The sequence below is a fragment of the Hemibagrus wyckioides genome, linkage group LG05, assembly GCF_019097595.1.
Source record: "Hemibagrus wyckioides isolate EC202008001 linkage group LG05, SWU_Hwy_1.0, whole genome shotgun sequence".
In the NCBI taxonomy this organism is placed as follows: domain Eukaryota; kingdom Metazoa; phylum Chordata; class Actinopteri; order Siluriformes; family Bagridae; genus Hemibagrus; species Hemibagrus wyckioides.
In genome coordinates, this window is record NC_080714.1 from 3629259 (window position 1) to 3652036 (window position 22778).

At 41.6% G+C, this 22778-nt stretch overlaps 3 protein-coding genes across 6 annotated transcripts in view; 1 reads left to right on the forward strand and 2 right to left on the reverse strand.

The window, feature by feature from the left end:
* adam9 (ADAM metallopeptidase domain 9) overlaps positions 1–1314 on the reverse strand; it is a 25329-nt gene extending 24015 nt beyond the window's left edge. For both annotated transcript variants that reach the window (XM_058388985.1, XM_058388984.1), the window contains exon 1: positions 934–1314. In XM_058388985.1, the coding sequence (XP_058244968.1) occupies positions 934–1003 (70 nt within the window). In that variant the 5' untranslated portion in view covers positions 1004–1314. The remainder of the gene's footprint in view (positions 1–933) is intronic.
* A 699-nt stretch (positions 1315–2013) lies between these two features.
* Positions 2014–4676, forward strand: nudt18 (nudix (nucleoside diphosphate linked moiety X)-type motif 18). Of its 3 annotated transcripts, none has more exons than XM_058388989.1 (4): positions 2014–2095; positions 2493–2672; positions 2770–2983; positions 3784–4675. In XM_058388989.1, exons 2-4 carry the CDS (start codon positions 2520–2522, stop codon positions 4392–4394), a joined length of 978 nt encoding a protein of 325 aa, XP_058244972.1. In that variant the 5' UTR covers positions 2014–2095; positions 2493–2519; the 3' UTR covers positions 4395–4675. The 3 variants fall into 3 exon arrangements, with proteins under 3 accessions (XP_058244972.1, XP_058244971.1, XP_058244973.1); XM_058388988.1 differs by having other exon boundaries at positions 2020–2095; positions 2409–2672; XM_058388990.1 differs by having other exon boundaries at positions 2022–2095; positions 2452–2672; positions 3784–4676.
* Positions 4677–4751: 75 nt separating this feature from the next.
* fhip2b (FHF complex subunit HOOK interacting protein 2B) lies at positions 4752–22224 on the reverse strand. Its single transcript, XM_058388986.1, has 17 exons — positions 22049–22224; positions 18173–18251; positions 17800–17969; positions 17614–17718; positions 15250–15369; positions 14986–15153; positions 14670–14866; positions 13870–13987; positions 13537–13613; positions 12263–12461; positions 12018–12187; positions 11792–11914; positions 11588–11678; positions 10403–10546; positions 10166–10306; positions 7933–8033; positions 4752–6730 (listed from the first exon to the last, which is right to left on the reverse strand). Exons 1-17 carry the CDS (start codon positions 22097–22099, stop codon positions 6610–6612), a joined length of 2175 nt encoding a protein of 724 aa, XP_058244969.1. The 5' UTR covers positions 22100–22224; the 3' UTR covers positions 4752–6609.
* Between the last annotated feature and the right edge of the window lie 554 nt (positions 22225–22778).

Here is a 22778-nt window from a genome sequence, read left to right on the forward strand (position 1 = left end):
ATAAAAATCTAATAATTTAAAAAACAGAATGTATTAATAAATAAAAAAATAAAATAAATAATTAAATAAATACGACTGACGACTTCATTGTTCTTTTTAAACCAGCTAAAGATAAATCTCTCTCTCTCACACACACACCACCCAATTACATAAAACAGATTACAAGATAAACTAATTATAGAGAGGAAAAAAATGTCTTTCTGCATTTTTTTGTTTTTGTTATTTAACTTAAAAGTACGGGGGTTTATAATAAGTCCAGCTGTTAGGACACAAGCAATAACAGGGACGGATGTGTTGTTTTCCGGACGCTTCGCAAAATTAAGCGTAATCGTAAACGGATAAAAAGTGTCGTTCTCTAGTTATTAGGAATTCCTTGAATTAAGCCTCATGCGGATCTAAACAAACCTGACAGAAGATGTTAAAGGTGCAAGAGAGAATTTTTGGGGTGGGAAACAGCCCAGAGGATATGCGGAATATGACAAAAATCAAATATACACATGTTTAAAAAGCCCCATATAATGAAAACGAGACGCCACTCTAGAGCAAGACACGCCCCCAGAGGCGGGACATATTCACCCTAGAGAGCTTTTAATTGGACGAACGCAAGACTAGTACAGGATGAGTCGTGGAAACGTTTTTCGTTGCTTTCCTGTAAGACTGAGATGATTTTATCATATTGATGGTCATTGCATTAAGAAACTGGGATAAAAACGCACCAGTTTGGATTCCAGGGACACTTTTAAAAGCAAGTAAATGTCAAAGAAGATGGAGAAGATATTTTTCTAGATAGAAAAGTGAAAAAGTAAAGATATAAAGGTGTGATTTGTTGTGGCAGGACAGCTCGAGACAGATGTTTAGGACTGGACCTGAACTGTGACGTAAATAAAAATGACTAACTTGCTTCAAAGCTTTCCCAGATTAAAGTCTCCTTACCTCCAGTGCTGTCGAAGAGCACAAGCAGTAGGCAGATGATCTGGAAGTGAGGAGATAAAACCCCAGCCATGGCTTTCTGTCAGCTTTTTAGTTCTTTCTCCAGGCGTCACTGATCAACACTCTTCCACATAACGCTCCTCTGAAGGGGGAGAAAGCTGTGAACTACCTGCTCATTTCTCTCTTAGTTCGGCTTCGCGTTCAGCTAGTTTTTAAACAGCTACAAGCTCCTCTTAATGAAAGGACGTTTTTCAAAGTAATCCTCTCATCGATGGCGCCGCTGTTGCCTCGTAAATCCGACAGAAACGAACAGATCGAGTCACAGATTTCGTACGCGAGGTAGCGTTCTACTACACAGCGCCCGAGTGCGCATGCCCAAGAAATCCCTTCTACTTCCCAAGCTCAGCTACTTCATAAGGATAATCCCCGCCTCCTGCGCTGCTACAATTGGCTGATGGGCTGCGAGATCATTTTCTGATTGGACAGCTCATGTCACCGTAGACACCACAGATTTTGCGATTTTAAATAATAATCATAATAATAATATATTTTTTACTTAGAATAGAATATGATCTATATAAGTAGAATATGATTTATTATTAATAATGGTTTTAATATATGACTTTAGGTCTAAAATATGTCGCTAAATTAATTTTGTTAGAAACAAAATTAAATGAAGTACTTCGTGTTTCCACGCTGTAACCGCACATTTACCGAAGTGATGAAATAATCACGCATTTTAAACAAAGAATGATTAAAATAACATTTAACTTCTGATTCTTTAATATTTAAATACTATTCTGTGGCCAAAGGAAACATTGCCATACACAAACCTAAATTAATCTGTGTATACTGTAGATAGTGTACTTACTTTATGTTAAGAATGTTAGAGACAGTCAACAAATTACAAAACACTTCTATAGCCAACAAATAATTCCTTTGCTGTTGTCGTTTTAATTATATAGTATTATCATGCATACAATATATCTTTTCTTTTTATTTAATTATTATTATTTGTTATTCCTTCATAATACATGTATCTACGCAGAATATCAGGTTGTTCGTTTTTAATTAAGGTCACAAATTGTACCCCGATCCCTTACGTTTGGCAGTGTAGCCGAAGACGTTTTCGTTTCTGTCGTTCAATATAGTCAGGCTTAACACTGTAAGTACAGTATATTATTGAATATATCTTGTTTTTTTTTCTATTTAAAAACCCATAAATGTATAGATACACTCCAGTACCCTGACTACAAATCCACTTAGCCGAGCTGTTTAGTCGTTATTTGATGCTAGCGCTGATGTTTTGCTAGTTAGCACGTTAGCTTCTTCCCGATGTAGTCCTTTTGCACGAACTACATCTACCAAAGAGCATCACTGTCGACCAATCAGAATTAACCGTGTTTTTCACTCATTTCTAGTCCTATTTGTTTATTAAATGGACTTGAATACAACTTTTTTTTTTTTTTTTTTTAAAGTGAAAGTAACTGAAATGAAATTGGAATTTACTTCCGGCATCAGTCTGACGTTGTGTGACGTCATCGGACCGCCTTCGTTTTTAGGCTCCAGTGATCCTCCAAGTAAGCAGGATGGACGAAGCTGTGGAGAAAGAGGTGAAGAGGATGCTGAATGGAGAAGGGCGGGAGGTTCCAGACCTGGACTCCGTGCCTGATCATGCGCAGGCTGTAACCCTGAAAAGAAACATCTGCTACATAGTGAGCGCTGTCATCTTCAACTCTGAGGTGAGGATTGTTAACATACACATATGCAACACTTAACATCTGGAGATAAATATGCATCGCACTGCAGTAACTGTGTATACGTGTGTGTTGGCTGTAGGGCAATGTGCTGATGGTGCAGGAAGCGAAGAGGGACTGTTATGGTTACTGGTACCTCCCTGCAGGCCGCATGGAGGCGGGCGAGAGCATCCGTGATGCTCTGCGCAGGGAGGTAAAAGAAGAGGCGGGGTTTGAGTGTGAGCCAATCACCATGCTGCTGGTACAGGAACAGTGGCGAAACTGGATCCGCTTCACCTTCCTCGCCGAGGTCACAGGTCAGCTTTATCATTCAGGCATATACACCATAACATTGTGACCAGTGACAGGGGAAGTGAATAAGACTGAGTATCTCCTCATCATGGCACCTGTTAGTGGGTGGGATATATTAGGCAGCAAGTCAACATTTTGTCCTTAAAGTTGATGTGTTAGAAGCAGGAAAAATGGACAAGCGTAAGGATTTGAGCGAGTTTGATGAAGGGCCAAATTGTGACGGCGACTAGATGACTGGAGCAGAGCATCTCCAAAACTGCAGCTCTTGTGGGGTGTTCCCGGTCTGCAGTGGTCAGTATCTGTGAAAAGTGTCCTTCAAGTCCATCTTGGTTCCAGATACCACAGCACACCTTCAGGAATCTAGTGGAGTCCATGCCTAGACAGGTCAGGGCTGTTTTGGCAGCAAATGGGGGACCAACACAATATTAGGGCAGGTGGTCATAAAGTTATGCCTGATCAGTGTAATATAATCAGTTGTAGATGTTGGAGGATTCTGCTACTGTTTAAAAAGCAGCATATAAAAAAGCGTGTGCCAAAAGATTAATCATAAATGTTAAGAGGTCTGTTGAAAAGCTACAAAGTTCCTGTAAATAATTTCACACAAATATTTCACTCTTCTTGTCTGCTCACTATTTCAACATAGAGTTAAGCCATCACTTTAGCTTTTATAATAAAACATAGAACAAGAATAAAAATCATGATCATGATCTCATCTTCCATAGAAAATATAAAAGAAGTGAGGGAATTCAGTGAGTCAGTGCTTGAAGATGGTGTAATAGTAAAGCTTCTTCTCTCTGTCCACTAGGGGGCAGCCTGAAGACGATAGCCGAGGCCGACTCGGAGTCTCTGCAGGCTCAGTGGTGGGATCGAAAGGCTCCTCTTACTCTGCGTGGCCAGGACATACTGAGTCTCATCGACGCTGGAGTGAGATATCGCCAGAAGCCCTGGTTCCCCGTTTCTCTCCCCGTGAACATGCCTTGCTCTGTGGTGTGCCAGCGGCCGCTCTTTGTCTTCAGCTGCGAGGAGCGATTATGGCTGCTTCTCGCTAAGCACACAGCGGGTTCTGAGACACGCCTTCACCTTCCCGTGATCGTCTCAGAGAAAGGCTATTCGATCGAATGGGCGGGGTACAAATTCGTCAAGGACTGCATGCAGGCGATGCATCGCGCACTGCACTTTAACATGCTGGGGATTCTGGGAGTGCAGCATGATGGCAGAGTCCTGGGCCAATCCGATGGGATCTGTTTCAATACGTTCGCAACTCTGGACCCTTCAGTGGAAGGGGCGGAGCTCAGCAGCCCGCCGCTGCCGGACAACGAGATGTATACGTGGTGCGAAGTGACTAATCAGAGCCTGAAAGGGCAGATACTACAGCGGTTAAAGGACAGATCATTCCCGCCCATGAAGAGTCTCTAATGATTGGCTTTTGACTTATTAACCACAACAGAGTCAAGCTAATGACCGCTGTAGATTAACAGTAGATAATCAGTAGATTAACAAAAGTAGTGGTAGGTTAAAAAGATTAACCGTTATCTTTTAATGCTTAACTATTACTGATTGGTTCAGGGCTATAAATCTATATCACTACAAGTGTGTGAGTATCGTTGTACTCGGAAGAGACAAAATATGTTTTGTATAGAAATGAAAAATGCTGGAGTTTGCCTTTAAGTGCTATGACACACAAAAAATGTACCAGGTATCAAACACGATATACCTTTCTGTTTTGTAATAAATCAATTTACTGATGTCATGATTGTCATCTTCATGTGTACACACAGATCAGATTTACGCGTCCAGTCCTTCAACAAGAAACACTGAATTCATCGAAGGAACAAAACACACACATGAACCTGTGCATGAAGCCACACAGAGTCTGAGAATATCAGAGTTTACATCACAGCCATAAGGACTGAGACTACTTTAGGAATATACATACAGAAACATCTGCAGATTTTTACTGTCTGGTTCAGCAATTAAAACAAATATTAATAAACGTCCACATGCAAACGTATCACACTTAAAGTCTTTTTCCATACAGATTTCAAAGCCTACAATATGTTATCATTATGATATAAATAATAATATAAGACTAATGTGCAGAAAAGGCTCGAGTCTCCTAAACATGTCACTGAGAAATGATCAGCTAAATCATTAAATACGTGTTAAAGGTGATAATTAAAGGCGATCACTATGGGAAACTTGATGAGGAGAACAAAATGGAGTAAGAAAGATGAAATGAGAGATGTGTGATAGCTCAGGATCCTCCAAACTCAGGTTAATTTAATATATATCTTAATATTTAATGTGCAAAATGTGAGCATGAGCACTAGGATTCGATACCGTCGCTACCCGTGCCCATTTTGCGCTCTTTGGGATTAGGCTCAGAAGTAGAGCAGCTGATTATGCGTATATATTTTATGTAACTCACGATGAGCGTATGTTTAATATTCTCCGTTTCATGACATGTACAGATAAAGGTGATCTTCTCTACCAGACTATATTAATGCTCCAATCCAGCTAACTATGCCAAGTACCCCTTCTGCAGAACCAAAAGTCCAGGGGGTGGAGTTAGACCCGATCCAGCTCTGCCTACCTGGGCAGATTTGAATCAAAAATCAAAGGGGGTGGGATTAGTACTGATCCAGCTCCTTCTACCTGTTTAGATTTGAATAAAAAATCCAGGAGGTGGAGTTTGACCTGATCTAACTCCTCCTACCTGGACAGATTTGAATAAAAAATCCAGGGGGTGGAGTTAGACCAGATCCAGCTCCTACCTGGGCAGATTTGAATAAAATAAATCAAGGGGTGGAGTTAGACCAGATCCAGCTCCTACCTGGGCAGATTTGAATAAAATAAATCAAGGGGTGGAGTTACACCTGATCCAGCTACTCTTACCTAGGCAGATTTGAATAAAAAATCCAGGGGGTGGAGTTAGACCTGATCCAACTCAGCTCACCAGGGAAGATTTGATTTAAAAAAACAAGGGGTGGAGTCAGACTGAATCTAGCTCCTCCCACCTAGGCCTGGGCAGACTTGAATCAGAAGTCCAGTGGGTGGAGCTGGTTGGATCAGGTCCAGCTCCACCCTTTTGGACGTTAGGTTCAGCAGCGAGGTTTAACTTGACTCTACCAGTTTCTATAAAAATAACATGCATTAAAAGATTTTATCAAAGCAGAAGAACTTCAATTTTGGTTGAAAATAGTTTTTAAAACTTATCTGACTAAAAATAAGAGTATTGACTCCTGTGTATAAAAATACACCATATAAATACTAAATAAGGCCACTGCATCTTTATAACATTCCGATGGATATATAAATATCTTTAGAGACATTTTTTCAGTTTTAGTGTTTGTGTAGTGACTGAGGAAGAACTCACCTTCATCACTTTAAACATTTTTCTCTGATGTTAAGTCATTAATTATCATTGTTCACCCAGTCGATTCTCACTGCATGTCTCGAAAGGGAAGGTTGAAACCCCCAACCATGTGACCTGCATCAGTACTGACCCTTACTGTACCTGTGTGGGCGGAAAGTGACCCATGCCAGTGTATCGTACCCTGCAGTGACAGTCTCGCATTTCCTCTGTGCAAACACGTGTGAACTCTGAAGCACCTGAAGTTTCTGTGTTTATTTACGGTGCTGGGAGATGCTCCTGATCGACCACAGGGAGTTTGACGAAGGCGATGGCTGCCAGCTCCTTACAGAACTCCTCCAGTACGATCACGCCCTTCAACAGGGTGCAGTGATCCGCTCTGGACATGAGGGAGGACAAAGGAATCAGAAATCAGACATGACACTGATCATGAGAGCACTTTCACACAGTGTTGAGATATTAAACAGAAATGAGGTGGGGCTCATCAAACCTTCAGCATTTAATCAGTACACTTTACTCTGAATTCTTGATTCTGATTGGTCAGAAAGCAGATCTCTTTTTCTGATCTGTTTTACATTAAATAAATTCTAAATAAACATATAACTATTAAATATATACATTAAAATGTGTGTTTTGATGATGACAGTTCGTTGTAGTCGGTGGTGAATTCCTCTAACAATTCTGGAAGGAGACTCCAATGTCAGCGCTTTATAACTAATTTAAAAGAGGTGAAGATGTGATGCTTTACACCTGCAATAACAAAACAAATAAAATGCTGGAATATACACCCACCAGGCATAACATTATGACCACATAGGCACCCTGACTGATCTGCAAACAAACTGTCCTGCACTGTGTATTCTGACACCTTTCTATCAGAACCAGCATTAACTTCTTCAGCAATTTGAACAACAGTAGCTCGTCTGTTGGATCGGATCACACGGGCCAGCCTTCGCTCCCCACGTGCATCAATGAGCCTTGACCGCCCATGACCCTGTCGCCGGTTCACCACTGTTCCTTCCTTGGACCACTTTTGATAGATACTGACCACTGCAGACCAGGAACACCCCACAAGAGCTGCAGTTTTGGAGATGCTCTGATCCAGTGGTCAAGCCATCACAATTTGTCTCTTCATCAAACTCGCTCAAATCCTTACGCTTGTCCATTTTTCCTGTCTCTAACATCAACTTTGAGGAGAAAATGTTGACTTGTTGCCTAATATATCCCACCCACTAACAGGTGCCATGATGAGGAGATCATCAGTCTTATTCATGGCACCTCTCAGTGGTCATAATGTTATGCCAGATCAGTGTAATGGACAAATGTTCAACAGTTGTCTAGCTACTATGTAATAAGCAGAATAAAAAATAAAAAAAACTAAGTCATGTCCAAGTCATAGCCATGTCTAAGACATGTCCAAGTCATGTCTGTTCCTAATCACACCAACTTGCCACTGATCATTTTCCTATGAGTGTACACCTCATCATGTTTATTCCTTACTTTATATTGGTCTCCAAGACACCTTCGTCTATACTTTGTACTTTTAACACTAGTCAGATCGAACCAAACACTCGGTCTTACACAGTCTCCTCCTCGAGGCCTATGAGCTGTTTCCTGACGGAGATGAGTCTCTGGGTGAAGTCTGGGATGTGCTGGATCCTCTGCATCAGCTCGCCGATCACCTACAGCAAGAAACGGGAAACACGGTGAGAAATGAGTAAAGATTTGATACCTACTTTCCTACAGATTAGCAATGTATAGCTCTGTTACAGGATGGTGAATTCTCATTATTATTATTATTATTATTATTATTATTATTATTATTATTATTATTATTATGTTTAGCTATGTAACAAACATTATATAATTATGCTTTCCTGCTTTAAAATGTTAGATCACACACACACCAATCAGGCATAACATTATGACCACCTGCCTAATATTGTGTTGCTCCCCCTTTTGATGCCAAAACAGCCCTGACCCATCGAGGCATGGACTCCACTAGATCCCTGAAAGTGTGCTGTGGTATCTGGCACCAAGATGTTAGCAGCAGATCCTTTAAGTCTTAGACTTAAAGGATATTTACAGGACATTTGATGAATACTGACCACTGCAGACCGGGAACACCCCACAAGAGCTGCAGTTTTGGAGATGCTCTGATCCAGTTGTCTAGCCATCACAATTTGGTCCTTCGTCAAACTCACTCAAATCCTTACGCTTGTCCATTTTTCCTATAACATTTTCTTCTAACATCAACTCTGAGGACAAAATGTTGACTTGCTGCCTAATACACTATATTGCCAAAAGTATTCGCTCACCTGCCTTGACTCGCATATGAACTTAAGTGACATCCCATTCCTAATCCATAGGGTTCAATATGACGTTGGTCCACCCTTTGCAGCTATAACACCTTCAACTCTTCTGGGAAGGCTGTCCACAAGGTTTAGGAGTGTGTTTATGGGAATTTTTGACCATTCTTCCAGAAGCGCATTTGTGAGGTCACACACTGATGTTGGACGAGAAGGCCTGGCTCTCAGTCTCCGCTCTAATTCATCCCAAAGGTGTTCTATCGGGTTGAGGTCAGGACTCTGTGCAGGCCAGTCAAGTTCATCCACACCAGACTCTGTCATCCATGTCTTTATGGACCTTGCTTTGTGCACTGGTGCACAGTCATGTTGGAAGAGGAAGGGGCCAGCTCCAAACTGTTCCCACAAAGTTGGGAGCATGGAATTGTCCAAAATGTCTTGGTATGCTGAAGCATTCAGAGTTCCTTTCACTGGAACTAAGGGGCCAAGCCCAGCTCCTGAAAAACAACCCCACACCATAATCCCCCCTCCACCAAACTTTACACTTGGCACAATGCAGTCAGACAAGTACCGTTCTCCTGGCAACCGCCAAACCCAGACTCGTCCATCAGATTGCCAGATGGAGAAGCGCGATTCGTCACTCCAGAGAACGCGTCTCCACTGCTCTAGAGTCCAGTGGCGGCGTGCTTTACACCACTGCATCCGACGCTTTGCATTGCACTTGGTGATGTATGGCTTGGATGCAGCTGCTCGGCCATGGAAACCCATTCCATGAAGCTCTCTGCGCACTGTTCTTGAGCTAATCTGAAGGCCACATGAAGTTTGGAGGTCTGTAGCGATTGACTCTGCAGAAAGTTGGTGACCTCTTCACACTATGCGCCTCAGCATCCGCTGACCCCGCTCCGTCAGTTTACGTGGCCTACCACTTCGTGGCTGAGTTGCTGTCGTTCCCAAACACTTCCACGTTCTTATAATACAGCTGACAGTTGACTGTGGAATATTTAGGAGCGAGGAAATTTCACGACTGGATTTGTTGCACAGGTGGCATCCTATCACAGTTCCACGCTGGAATTCACTGAGCTCCTGAGAGCGACCCATTCTTTCACAAATGTTTGTAAAAACAGTCTGCATGCCTAGGTGCTTGATTTTATACACCTGTGGCCATGGAAGTGACTGGAACACCCGATTCTGATTATTTGGATGGGTGAGCGAATACTTTTGGCAATATAGTGTATATTCCACCACTAACAGGTGCCATGATGAGGAGATCATCAGTGTTACTCACTTCACCTCTCAGTGGTCATAATGTTATGCCTGATTGGTGTAATATAAATATTTCCATGTTAAGCTTAGAGAAAGTGTGAAATGTAGATAAATTTGGAGTAAAAACACTTGTTATATAAGTTACACAAGTTACTTATAAGTTGCTTTACTCTAAAGTTTTAGAGAGTTTTACCAGACATGGGCGATGTGACCAACAGAGAAGAAAAGAAAAGAAAAACGCTCACACGGACGAGTGTAGAGAAGAGCGAGCGAGCTCTGGGGCTCAGGCTGATGTAAGGGTCCAGCAGGTACTCGTGAAGATGAGGGTGAGGAAACACGGCCAGCTGAGACAGCACCGACGTCACCTGCAGGTTCAGCTCATACGGCTGACACGAACACAGAGGAGGAAATGGTGATGTGAAGAGAATGTGAAGATCATTTACTCTGGATAAATATGAGACAGTAAAAAAAATCACAGCTACCTGCTCAAGGATGCGTGCGATTCTGTCTAAGAGCACTTTGAGGAAGTGGCCTTCGTAGAAGTCTGCACTGCTGGAGTGGACTTCAGGAGGTTTCGGAGCATCGGGCCAACCCCAGTCCGCAGAAACAGCCGAACACTCTTTCAGCTGGGAAACGAGAGAGAGGGAGGGAGAGAGAGAGAGAGAGAGAGACTGAGTTAATCTAACAGCACACTCTCTCATACTAATGAACTTTGCTTCAAATTTTAACAAGGCATTGCACTGATATACACCTAACTAATAAGTACAGTAGTCATTTACAGTAGTATTTTACCCGATGGATGACAAAAAGAAAGGTGTATAACGAGTGAAACTTTCTGTAACCCAAAGCTACAGCTTCACCTCTGTTACAAAGCAATAAAACTAGTGAATCCTTCCATCCACACTAAATACTAATGCCTAAAAATGATCATATTATTATTCAGCCCCACCGATCAGGCATAACATTATGACTAATATTGTGTTGGTCCCTCCCTTCGCTGCCAAAACAGCCCTGATTCATCGAGGCATGGATTCCACTAGATCCCTGAAGGTGTGCTGTGGTATCTGGCACCAAGATGTTAGCAGCAGATCCTTTAAGTCCTGTAAGTTGCGAGATGGAGCCTCCATGGGGAATTAAAGGATACTTACAGGAGTTTTGATAGATACTGACCACTGCAGACTGGGAACACCCCACAAGAGCTGCAGTATTGGAGATGCTCTGATCCAGTGGTCTAGCCATCACAATTTGGCCCTTCATCAAACTCGCTCAAATCCTTACTCTTGTCCATTTTTCCTGCTTCTAACATCAACTTTGAGGACAAAATGTTGAATTGCTGCCTAATATATCCCACCCACTAACAGGTGCCATGATGAGGAGATCGTCAGTCTTATTCACTTCACCTCTTAGTGGTCATAATATTATGGCTGATCGGTGTAAGGATTCTAAGAATGTATTTATATAAATAAAGCCTATTATGAATGTATAACATTTTTGGGGAGTATGTTATTACCCTCCTGGTGGAGGTGTCTTTTAGATCATAATTTTACCCAAATCTACATTCTGCTGTTCCTCACAATTGGATCGTTAAATAGGAACGTTATTAATAATTGGTGATAAATCACCACAATAACATACAAGCTTACGTGATGGTTTTCTGTAAGTCTTACCGATATCAGAGCATCGTGGACGTACGTGTCATGTCCTGCTCCCTGTACATGCTGGGACGTTTTTGCCTCTTGGGGAACTAAACACAGGAAGCTGGATGGGAAAATAACAGGACCTTGATACATCAGCATCAATAAAATACAAGAGAGATTATGTGATGGATGTGTCAGAGAGGAGAGAAAGTCAAACACAAGCTTGCTCTCTACCTGTTAACAGTTTCAGCTATCTGTGTGTGCGTGCTGGACTTCCTGTCTTCCCTGGACAAGGTTAGGAAATGCTCGGAGCCACTGAACTCACTGTCTGTGAAGAAAGGATCTTCCTCCATCTCTCTGTAAGAGAGCAAAAAAAAGAATAATCGGAGTAAGAGATGATAAACAGTACAATATTATAAAAATGACTGCTTAGTTTTTGGGGTTTTTTTCCCCCACTCACTCGGACTCTTCCATGAATTCGGTATCATTTCCTGATCTCTCTTCAGCGCCCCCTGAACCCGGCACCCTATAGGAGCGGCTCTCGAGGTTCCGCAGTACCAGGTTGGTCAGGATGTGTTTGTCGGGCTTCTTCAGGAGCTCCTCGAACAGCCGTAACGTAGTGATGCTAATCTGGAGTTTTAAAAAGGAAGTGTTAGGATTCAATAGAGAAGGCTAGAGAAAATGAGCAGAATTCTTATCAGACACCTCATCTGAGATGTGGTCGCAGTGCTTGATGAGATGGTAGCGTAGCTCGTGTGTGTGTGGGGGCGTGTCGGTCGGCTGCTCCCGGTGCGTGTCATCACCCAGCAGGAGGTGCGTCAGCTCCTGCAGCAGGACGGCGGACTGTGTGTAATGGACGCAGCGTGACAGGAGAGCCGTGTGGACCAGAACGCCAACCTCTGACCTGTGCACAAAACGCACACAAACACAGAAAATTTTTCACCTAACATCAAATTCATAAACATTTTCCTTCTTAGTTGTAGCTGCAGAAACTGACCAACAGACTGAATATAGCTGGAACTTTTAGTCAATGTTTACATTTTCTAGGCAACCCAAAATCCATTTCCACCCAACATCCGAATGGATTCCTAATCAATTCATACGGAATGACATAAAGGCATCATAGAACTTGTAGTAATACAGCGCACTATATTTGCAATTGAACATATCAGGTCACTAAGTGAAAATGGATGGACACAGTAGTGAGCACCACCATGAAGGCCATTCTAAGGAGGCCAGCTCTTCTTAGACTGTTCATAGAAATAAATTAGATTAAGAAACTAAGCTAAAACTCTTTGAGATGATATGAGGAAGAAATCTTGAGAAGAACCAGGTTCAGAAGGGAACCTCATCCTCATTTTGGTGACATAATGTAAATGTAGATAATGTCCTTTCTCTTTCTCAACCAAGATCTCTTGAGGAACTCGTAGGTCAGTGTAGTTTCTGAGGTCATTATTGACTTAGTACAAATTCCTTCCTGTCGATAGTCTCCGAGTGGTTCTATCACAGCAGTCCCCTGGGTCACAGGCTGTCCATGCAGATCTATCCACAGCAGTAGTGAGCACCACCATGAAGGCCAGTCTAAGGAGGCCAGCTCTTCTTAGACTGTTCATAGAAATACATCAGATTAAGAAACTCTTTGAGAGGAACCAGGCTCAGAAGGGAACCTCATCTTCATTTTGGTGACACTGGACAATAAATAATGTAGGCTGTCCATGAAGATCCATCCACAGCAATAGTGAGCACCACCAAGCGAAGTGTTAAACTCCTGGCTTATTGACTCACTACTAATAGTTAGAAGGTAAATGTGGACCTGCTGGCGAATCAAAGTGGTAACAAGTGTCAAGCTAATTGTTTTAAATTGTCAAAAATATAAAATGTCAAATGGATGGAATGGATACCAATATTACCCAGGTAAGATAAATGACATGCAAAGAGGCATCTACACTTTCACAAAAACCTTTGGTTATTTGACTCACATCTGTAGCAGCTGAGGCTGAACGATTCCAGTAAGCCACTGCTGGTGAAGAGCTCTGGCAAGTTTAACAGCAAGCACCTGAACACAAAAAGGGAGAGAAGAAGAGAAAATGTATTTAATATAATCTAGAGATGATGAATTTATAATAGCTGTGTTGTTCATTCGGCTGCTCCCTGTTCGGGGTTGCCACAGCGGAACATTTGGTCAGATGTTTTGATTTAGCACAGGTTTTACGCCGGATGCCCTTCCTGACCCAACCCTGACCACCAGGAGGTCAGAATGTAATAGCTGTAGTGTAATATGATAAATAAAATAATCTTATTCGATTGATTACCTCTGGTGCCTCTTTAATGAGCTGGTCACAGTAGTCGAGCCAGCAGAAGAACCTGTCCATGTGCTCCTGCCCTGGAAACGACTGGCTTTCCTCCACGGTGGCTGGAGATAATGGAGTTCTGCCCAAACATAGTGATTTTTAATTGTAACATGAAGCAAATTTGAGAAAATGATCAACAGTGAGGTCTTGTAGTGCTTTATTCCTTTTACACCACAGCAATTTTCCACAAGTACACACGTTTTATCAATTAAAGAACAACGCATCACGCGTTTATCCTTTGATGATTTTGTCCACAAAACAAGTTCTTTACTGGTCTTACTTACGTTATAGAGCGGACATTCCCTCACCAGTCTCTCTTTATTCTCTCTCTCTCTCTCTTTTCCTGAAGATGTTGACTTCTAACTTTTACAAAATGCTGACACTGGAGTCCTTTTTTAGACCTTAACTACACTTGAACACGATTTTTAAAAATCTCTTTATGTGGTGTGTCCATGATACAAATCCCCGTATGAGGGCTGTATATGTTACCATGGAAACAATAACACCTCAACAAATCCTTATTAATATAAAAAGAGAGGAAAAAATGATAGGCTGCAATAATGTAAGTAATCTGATTTCTGAATTTGTTGGAAATAAAACACTTCGAGACGTTTTGCTTGGCAGTGCTGGGGCTTGAAACCTAATCTTCCAGTCAACGACCCAGAGCCTTAACCACTTGGGCCATGACCACCCTTCCATACATTAAGCAATCTATTTCTATTTTGAGTATTAGCAGCACACCCACACACACTCATCCCTACCTCCAGTGTTTTAAGGTGTAGTTGTGTATATCCTCAGGATGGAGCGTGATGGGGATTGTACTGTAGAGCTCACATGCCGTCTGTGCCAGAAGGTCACACAGTGGAGTCTGCTCTGCCAGAAGCTTGGCTATGTCCTCCTGAGGAATGCTGGTAAGGAGCAGCATGCTCTCCTTCGCACGCAAGGCCACACGGCTTTTCTGCCACACACACACACACACACACACACACATACCATCTCAGTGTAATCAAGTTTTCATTCATAACATGAGCACCATATCTTCAACCAAGCTGGAAAGGAGACCCCTCAGGAACTCACCTGGCTTCTCCCAAGCTGCACGAGAATCTGGATAAAACCCGTGTCTGGCCGGCTGGAGCTCTGCGTGGACCGAGAAGCTGAGTTCTCTGGAGCAGATCCTCCACATGCTCCTTCTACACCTTCCTCAGACACAGAGCTACATCTCTGAGGCCGGGCGTCTTTATTAGTCTGTGTTTTACATGAATTTACATGCTTACGATTGGTGTCTTTCTTTACAAATAAAAAAAAGTTGCATCAAACCATCAGAGAAAAATCATGACTCACATCTAGGATGTAGTTGAGGACGTACGGGTCTTTCTTCACACGAGAACAAATGGAAAAGAGGAACAGCGACTCCTCCTTCTCTGTCTGTGAGTCAGGGAGCCCACACAGACAAATCAGCTTCTGTAGTACAACACCAACACATGGGGAAAAAACAGATACAGCTGTTACTCATATCTGCTTTAATAATAATAATAATAATAATAATAATAATAAAAAAACACAGAGCTGCTAACAAGCGGCAGAGCTAAATCCGGTATATTACAGTGTATTTAGAACACACAATTTATGCAGTAGTCTCTTTGCTAATTAAACAAATTAAAATAATAAATGTTATTCAACATGCAGCTCCACTGCAATAGTTTGGAGGTGTCTCTATAGAGCACAGGAGGAACCAGGGCTGATTTTAGTTCCTGCACCACAGCTCCTGGTACATTTGTAGTTCTTGCTCTAGAATGACTGGAATAGAGCTTGCTGTAGTGAATTTAACTCAGTAAAGGAGGTGTGGCCTCTGTGTGTCAGTGCCAGTGAAGGAGGTGTGGCCTTTGTGTCTATCAGTTCCAGGGAAGGAGGTGTGGCTTCTTTGCAAGCCAGACTCAATGAAGGAGGTGTGGCCTCTGTGTCTGTCGTTGCCAGGAAAGGAGGTGTGGCCTCTGTGTCTGTCAGTCTCATTGAAGGGGGCGTGGCCTCGGTGTGTGTCAGTGCCAGTGAAGGAGGCATGGCTTCTGTGTCTCTCAGAGCCAGTGAAGAAGGCATGGCTTCTATGTCTGTCAGTGCCAGTGAAGGATGCGTAGCTTCTTTTCAAGTCAGTCTCAGTGAAGGAGACTGTGGCCTCCGTGTGTGTTAGTGCCTGTAAAGGAGGCGTGGTCTCTGTGTGCGCCAGTGCCAGTGTAGGAGGCATGCCCTCAGTGTGTGTCAGTGCCAGTGAAGGAAGTGTGGCCTAAGTGTCTGTCATTGCCAGTAAAGGAGGTGTGGTTTCTGTGTCTGTCACTGCCTGTGAAGAAGGCTTGACCTCTTTGTCTGTCATTGCCAGTAAAGGAGGTGTGGCTTCTGTGTCTGTGAAGAAGGCATGGCCTAAGTGTCTGTCAGTGCCAGTGAAAGAGGCATGGCCTCTTTGTCTGTCATTGACAGTGAAAGAGACGTGGCCTCTGTATCTGTCAGTGTAAGTGAAGAATGCGTGGCCTCTGTATCTGTCAGTGCCAGTGAAGAATGCGTGGCCTACGTATCTGTCAGTGCCAGTGAAGGAGGCATGGCCTACGTATCTGTCAGTGCCAGTGAAGGAGGCGTGGCCTCTGTATTTGTCAGTGTAAGTGAAGAATGCGTGGCCTACGTATCTGTCAGTGCCAGTGAAGGAGGCGTGGCCTCTGTATTTGTCAGTTTAAGTGAAGAATGCGTGGCCTACGTATCTGTCAGTGCCAGTGAAGGAGGCATGGCCTACGTATCTGTCAGTGCCAGTGAAGGAGGCGTGGCCTCTGTATTTGTCAGTTTAAGTGAAGAATGCGTGGCCTACGTATCTGTCAGTGCCAGTGAAGGAGGCATGGCCTACGTATCTGTCAGTGCCAGTGAAGGAGGCATGGCCTACGTATCTGTCAGTGCCAGTGAAGGAGGCATGGCCTACGTATCTGTCAGTGCCAGTGAAGGACGCATGGCCTACGTATCTGTCAGTGCCAGTGAAGGAGGCGTGGCCTATGTATTTGTCAGTGTAAGTGAAGAATGCGTGGCCTACGTATCTGTCAGTGCCAGTGAAGGAGGCGTGGCCTCTGTATTTGTCAGTTTAAGTGAAGAATGCGTGGCCTACGTATCTGTCAGTGCCAGTGAAGGAGGCATGGCCTACGTATCTGTCAGTGCCAGTGAAGGAGGCATGGCCTACGTATCTGTCAGTGCCAGTGAAAGAGGCGTGGCCTACGTATCTGTCAGTGCCAGTGAAAGAGGCATGGCCTACGTATCTGTCAGTGCCAGTGAAAGAGGCGTGGCCTCTGTATTTGTCAGTTCAAGTGAAGAAGGTGTGGCCTTTGTATCTGTCAGTGCCAGTGAGGGAGGCATGGCCTCTGAGCAGTAAAGAAGTGCATGATATTTTTCCCCCTAAGTACACTAAAAGCACCGCATTGCACAATGTTGCATCAACACATCTCTAACTTGCGTTGTTCTGACTCCATGGCCTTTTATATTTTCCATAAACTGGCTTATTTATCTGCTATAAAATCACCTGGGAGAGAAAGCTACACACATACAGTCCTCATGGTATTACTCAACACCATTACAGAAACTTTCAGTGTATTAAATTTGCTGTGTAAATTCTCCTGACTATAATAGAGCACTGTTAGTGAGTATTAGCCCTGATCGTGTTGCTATATGGATACGTCTCACCTGTACAGGTCGATACACGTTAATCACATGCAGCATGGGCTTCTGGATCTGTCCCAGGAGTTTGGAGAAAAACAGCAGGACCTGCTGGCTCATTCCAGGAGGATACTGTGTAAAAAACAAGGGAGATGTTCATTTTTAAAGAACAAAGACAAACATACACGTGTGTGTGTGTGTGTGTGTGTATACCTGAGCCTTTCCCAGCGTGCACAGTGTCTCTAGCAGTTTGTGCTGGAGCAGGTACTCCATGCAGGGCCCCGTCTCCTCCACCTCCTGCTGTCTCTCCTCATACACCAGAATGTCCAGCATCTGCTTTAGCCTCCACGGGATGTCCGTCTGCTTGACCGGCTGTGTCTCATCTATTTACAACATAAAAAAACAGACGACCAGCTTGAACCCGAGCCGCTGAATTCTCGGATCTGATTGCCGTTTCTATGGTGACCAGTCGTCACAGACTTCAACGTCTTGGCGATTTACATAACGTAAACGCATTGGTTCTGATTTCACAAACACAATCTCTTTATCCCGAGTTCTCCAGGTGTTTATGTTCTCGGAGCCTCACCTGTGGTTTCAATGTAGTAGTTAGTTATTCCTTTCCAGTGATCGATGAAGGAGTCCAGCAGATTTACTGAAGGCTCTCTCTGGAAACGAGACATAAACACAATACAGATCAGACATGTGGGAAAAGTCTACTACCTGCACCCAGTGGAAGGTGTTGATTAGTTTTCTACAGCAGCAGTTCTGACGGTGGTTTATATTAATGCACATCTAGTAAATTCTGTAGTAGCAACTCCACATGCTGTTGGGTTTCTCAGTAACATTACAAGAAGTTTCTAACCTGGAATTAACTTGTTTTGCTACCTTGGTTATTTGAAATACTACTGTTATTACTAGTATTACTATTTCCACTTCTAGTACTACTATTACTACCAGCACAAGCATGATTTAGTGTAATAGTTAATACTATTACACTTTTACTACTATTATTTCTAGTATTAATATTACTACTTCTACTATTACTACAGTTCCGAGTACTTCCAGCACTATTACCGTCACTAACCAATACCACCACTACTACTAACATAACTACTACCACCACTACATTTACTACTAGTTGTAGTATTATTACCATCGCTAATTACTACTACTACTTCTATTATAAATACTACCATCACTACTATTACTAGTACTTCCAGTACTATTTCCATCACTAATTACTACTACTACTACTTCTAGTACAGCTATTACCATCACTATTACAGCTACAAACATAACTACTACTTATAGTACAAATACTACCACCATTACTATTACTACTACTACTATAACTACTACTTCTAGCACTATCACCCCACCTCCAAATACTACTACTAATATCTCTACCACTTCCACCACTACTATAACTACTACTTCTAGTACAACTACCGCCACCACTACTATTATTGCTACTAACATAGCTACAACTCCTAGTATGACTACTACCACCGGTACTAAAGTACTAGTTGTAGTACTACAGCTACTACTATTACTACCACCGCTAATTACTACTACTATAACACAGACTTCTAAGTACTACTATTGCAAATACTACTTCTGTTGTTATGATTAACACGGCTACTTGTTTTACTATTATTACTACTGACACTACTACTATTAGTACTAGTTACTGGAACTTGTTATGCAGATGTTCCAAGACACTGAATGTAACGATTAAACCGATGAAAAAGCAATGACCCGTCATTCCTTTAAGTTCTTAATCGAACACTGCTGCTGTTGGAAATCATCTCCCTTACGTCACTGATTAGTTTCCTAGAAGCTCATGACTTGTAGCGTGTTTCAAAATCGTTTCAGCCGGAGACATATAAACAATGAGGATTACAAATATTTACAAGGAGTGACAAAACAAAAATAATGCGCTGGTGTTGTTGAGGAATTTCAGAAGAATGTGTTTTTTGCCCTGAAGTGTCCAGACTTGTAGGACCTGATTAAAACTCGCAGGAATGTCTTGAAGATCCTGAACACATCCTTCATTCTGGTTAGCAGAGTTTATATGAGCACACGAATAAACAGTACTGGATGTAGCAGTAATAGTAGTGGTGGTAGTAGTCGTACTAGAAGTGGTAGTTATGTTAGTAGCAGTAATAGTAGTGGTGGTAGTAGTCGTACTAGAAGTGGTAGTTATGTTAGTAGCAGTAATAGTAATGGTGGTAGTAGTCGTACTAGAAGTGGTAGTTATGTTAGTAGCAGTAATAGTAGTGGTGGTAGTAGTCGTACTAGAAGTGGTAGTTATGTTAGTAGCAGTAATAGTAATGGTGGTAGTAGTCGTACTAGAAGTGGTAGTTATGTTAGTAGCAGTAATAGTAGTGGTGGTAGTAGTCGTACTAGAAGTGGTAGTTATGTTAGTAGCAGTAATAGTAGTGGTGGTAGTAGTCGTACTAGAAGTGGTAGTTATGTTAGTAGCAGTAATAGTAGTGGTGGTAGTAGTCGTACTAGAAGTGGTAGTTATGTTAGTAGCAGTAATAGTAGTGGTGGTAGTAGTCGTACTAGAAGTGGTAGTTATGTTAGTAGCAGTAATAGTAGTGGTGGTAGTCATAGTAGTACTAATAGTAGCAATAGTAGTACTAGAAGTGGTAGTTATGTTAGTAGCAGTAATAGTAATGGTGGTAGTAGTCGTACTAGAAGTGGTAGTTATGTTAGTAGCAGTAATAGTAGTGGTGGTAGTAGTCGTACTAGAAGTGGTAGTTATGTTAGTAGCAGTAATAGTAGTGGTGGTAGTAGTCGTACTAGAAGTGGTAGTTATGTTAGTAGCAGTAATAGTAGTGGTGGTAGTAGTCGTACTAGAAGTGGTAGTTATGTTAGTAGCAGTAATAGTAGTGGTGGTAGTAGTCGTACTAGAAGTGGTAGTTATGTTAGTAGCAGTAATAGTAATGGTGGTAGTAGTCGTACTAGAAGTGGTAGTTATGTTAGTAGCAGTAATAGTAATGGTGGTAGTAGTCGTACTAGAAGTGGTAGTTATGTTAGTAGCAGTAATAGTCGTGGTGGTAGTCATAGTAGTACTAATAGTAGCAATAGTAGTACTAGAAGTGGTAGTTATGTTAGTAGCAGTAATAGTAATGGTGGTAGTAGTCGTACTAGAAGTGGTAGTTATGTTAGTAGCAGTAATAGTAATGGTGGTAGTAGTCGTACTAGAAGTGGTAGTTATGTTAGTAGCAGTAATAGTAGTGGTGGTAGTAGTCGTACTAGAAGTGGTAGTTATGTTAGTAGCAGTAATAGTAGTGGTGGTAGTAGTCGTACTAGAAGTGGTAGTTATGTTAGTAGCAGTAATAGTCGTGGTGGTAGTCATAGTAGTACTAATAGTAGCAATAGTAGTACTAGAAGTGGTAGTTATGTTAGTAGCAGTAATAGTAATGGTGGTAGTAGTCGTACTAGAAGTGGTAGTTATGTTAGTAGCAGTAATAGTAGTGGTGGTAGTCATAGTAGTACTAATAGCAATAGTAGTACTAGAAGTGGTAGTTATGTTAGTAGCAGTAATAGTAGTGGTGGTAGTAGTCGTACTAGAAGTGGTAGTTATGTTAGTAGCAGTAATAGTAGTGGTGGTAGTAGTCGTACTAGAAGTGGTAGTTATGTTAGTAGCAGTAATAGTAGTGGTGGTAGTAGTCGTACTAGAAGTGGTAGTTATGTTAGTAGCAGTAATAGTAGTGGTGGTAGTAGTCGTACTAGAAGTGGTAGTTATGTTAGTAGCAGTAATAGTAGTGGTGGTAGTCATAGTAGTACTAATAGTAGCAATAGTAGTACTAGAAGTGGTAGTGATATTAGTAATAGTATTTGGTGGTAGTGGTAATAGTGCTAGAAGTAGTAAAAGTAGCAGTAGTAATATTAATAATAGTAGTGTTGTAGTATTCGTCGTACTAGAAATTTGACCTAGTAGTAATCGTACTAAAAATAGTAGTTAGTAATGGTGGTAGTAATGGTACTAGAAGCAGTAGTAATAGTGTTCAGACTTGTAGGACCTGATTAAAACTAGCAGGAATGTCCTGCAGATCCTGAACACATCCTTCATGCTGGTTAGAACAGTTTATACCAAGCGAAAATAAACAAACATAATTAGATAAATAAATAAAGCTGTCGTGCACGTGCCATACGTCAGTGATGTTAATGTCTTGTGTAGATAATCAACAGCGTTGGCTAAAATGGCACATAGCAACCAAGCTAGCAACACAATACCCAATATTTAAACTCTTTTTTAAAGTACTTATACAAACACGACAACCTAATCCTGTTCCTTTACCTTTTATCTATCATGTCTATCATTTATTTCGCTTGTTAAACTTGTCAAGCTTGTTCCTCTGCAACACGGCTAATCAGCTACCAACTAACATGCTAGTCTCCAAAAGTTACAAAACTTCTACAATATATATATTTATTTTATACAACTTACAGTTTCCAGGGCCTGCTGGAAAAGAGACGTCAATTTATTAAACATATCCATGGTTTGGATGTTTTTTTAACAATTCACTAATCGCGAAATTATCACGAGTAGGACATTATTATAACTTTTATTTGGAGCTAAGCCGAGCTTAGCCAGTTTGTTTGGACACATTTCCTTCAACACGTCACTTAGCTTCTCAGCGCGCTGGTAGCCGTATCTCAAATGTATAGCATCCTCACTAGCGCTGCGCACTACGCAAAGGCACAAGAGCACTGGATTACACAGCCTATATAGTGCACTTTGTGTTACTTTTTAGCGATTTGGGATGAATCTGATTTATCTGCTGTGTTTTAAAGGAGCGGGGCGTCCTCTCTCTGGTTATAGCTGATAAAAGTCTGAATTAAATAAATAATTAAAAGTAATGGTTCATGTGGATAAGAGGTAAAAAAAAGAAAAAAAAGAAAATTCAGATTAAAACTCAACTAACTCTAGTTAGTTGAGGTTTAATTACTATGTAACTATATATACATCATATAACTACTACTACTACTAGTAATAAAAATAATAATTATTATTATTTTTATTATTATAAAAAGCAATAGAAAAAAACAAGAATAAAATAAAAAAAGCAGGCATCACATTAAAATTTATTCTAAAAATCATTTTTTATTTAAAAAGAAATGTTTGTTTGTTTTACTTTCTTTTTTGTCTTACTTATTTTATAACTTATTTGAACTTA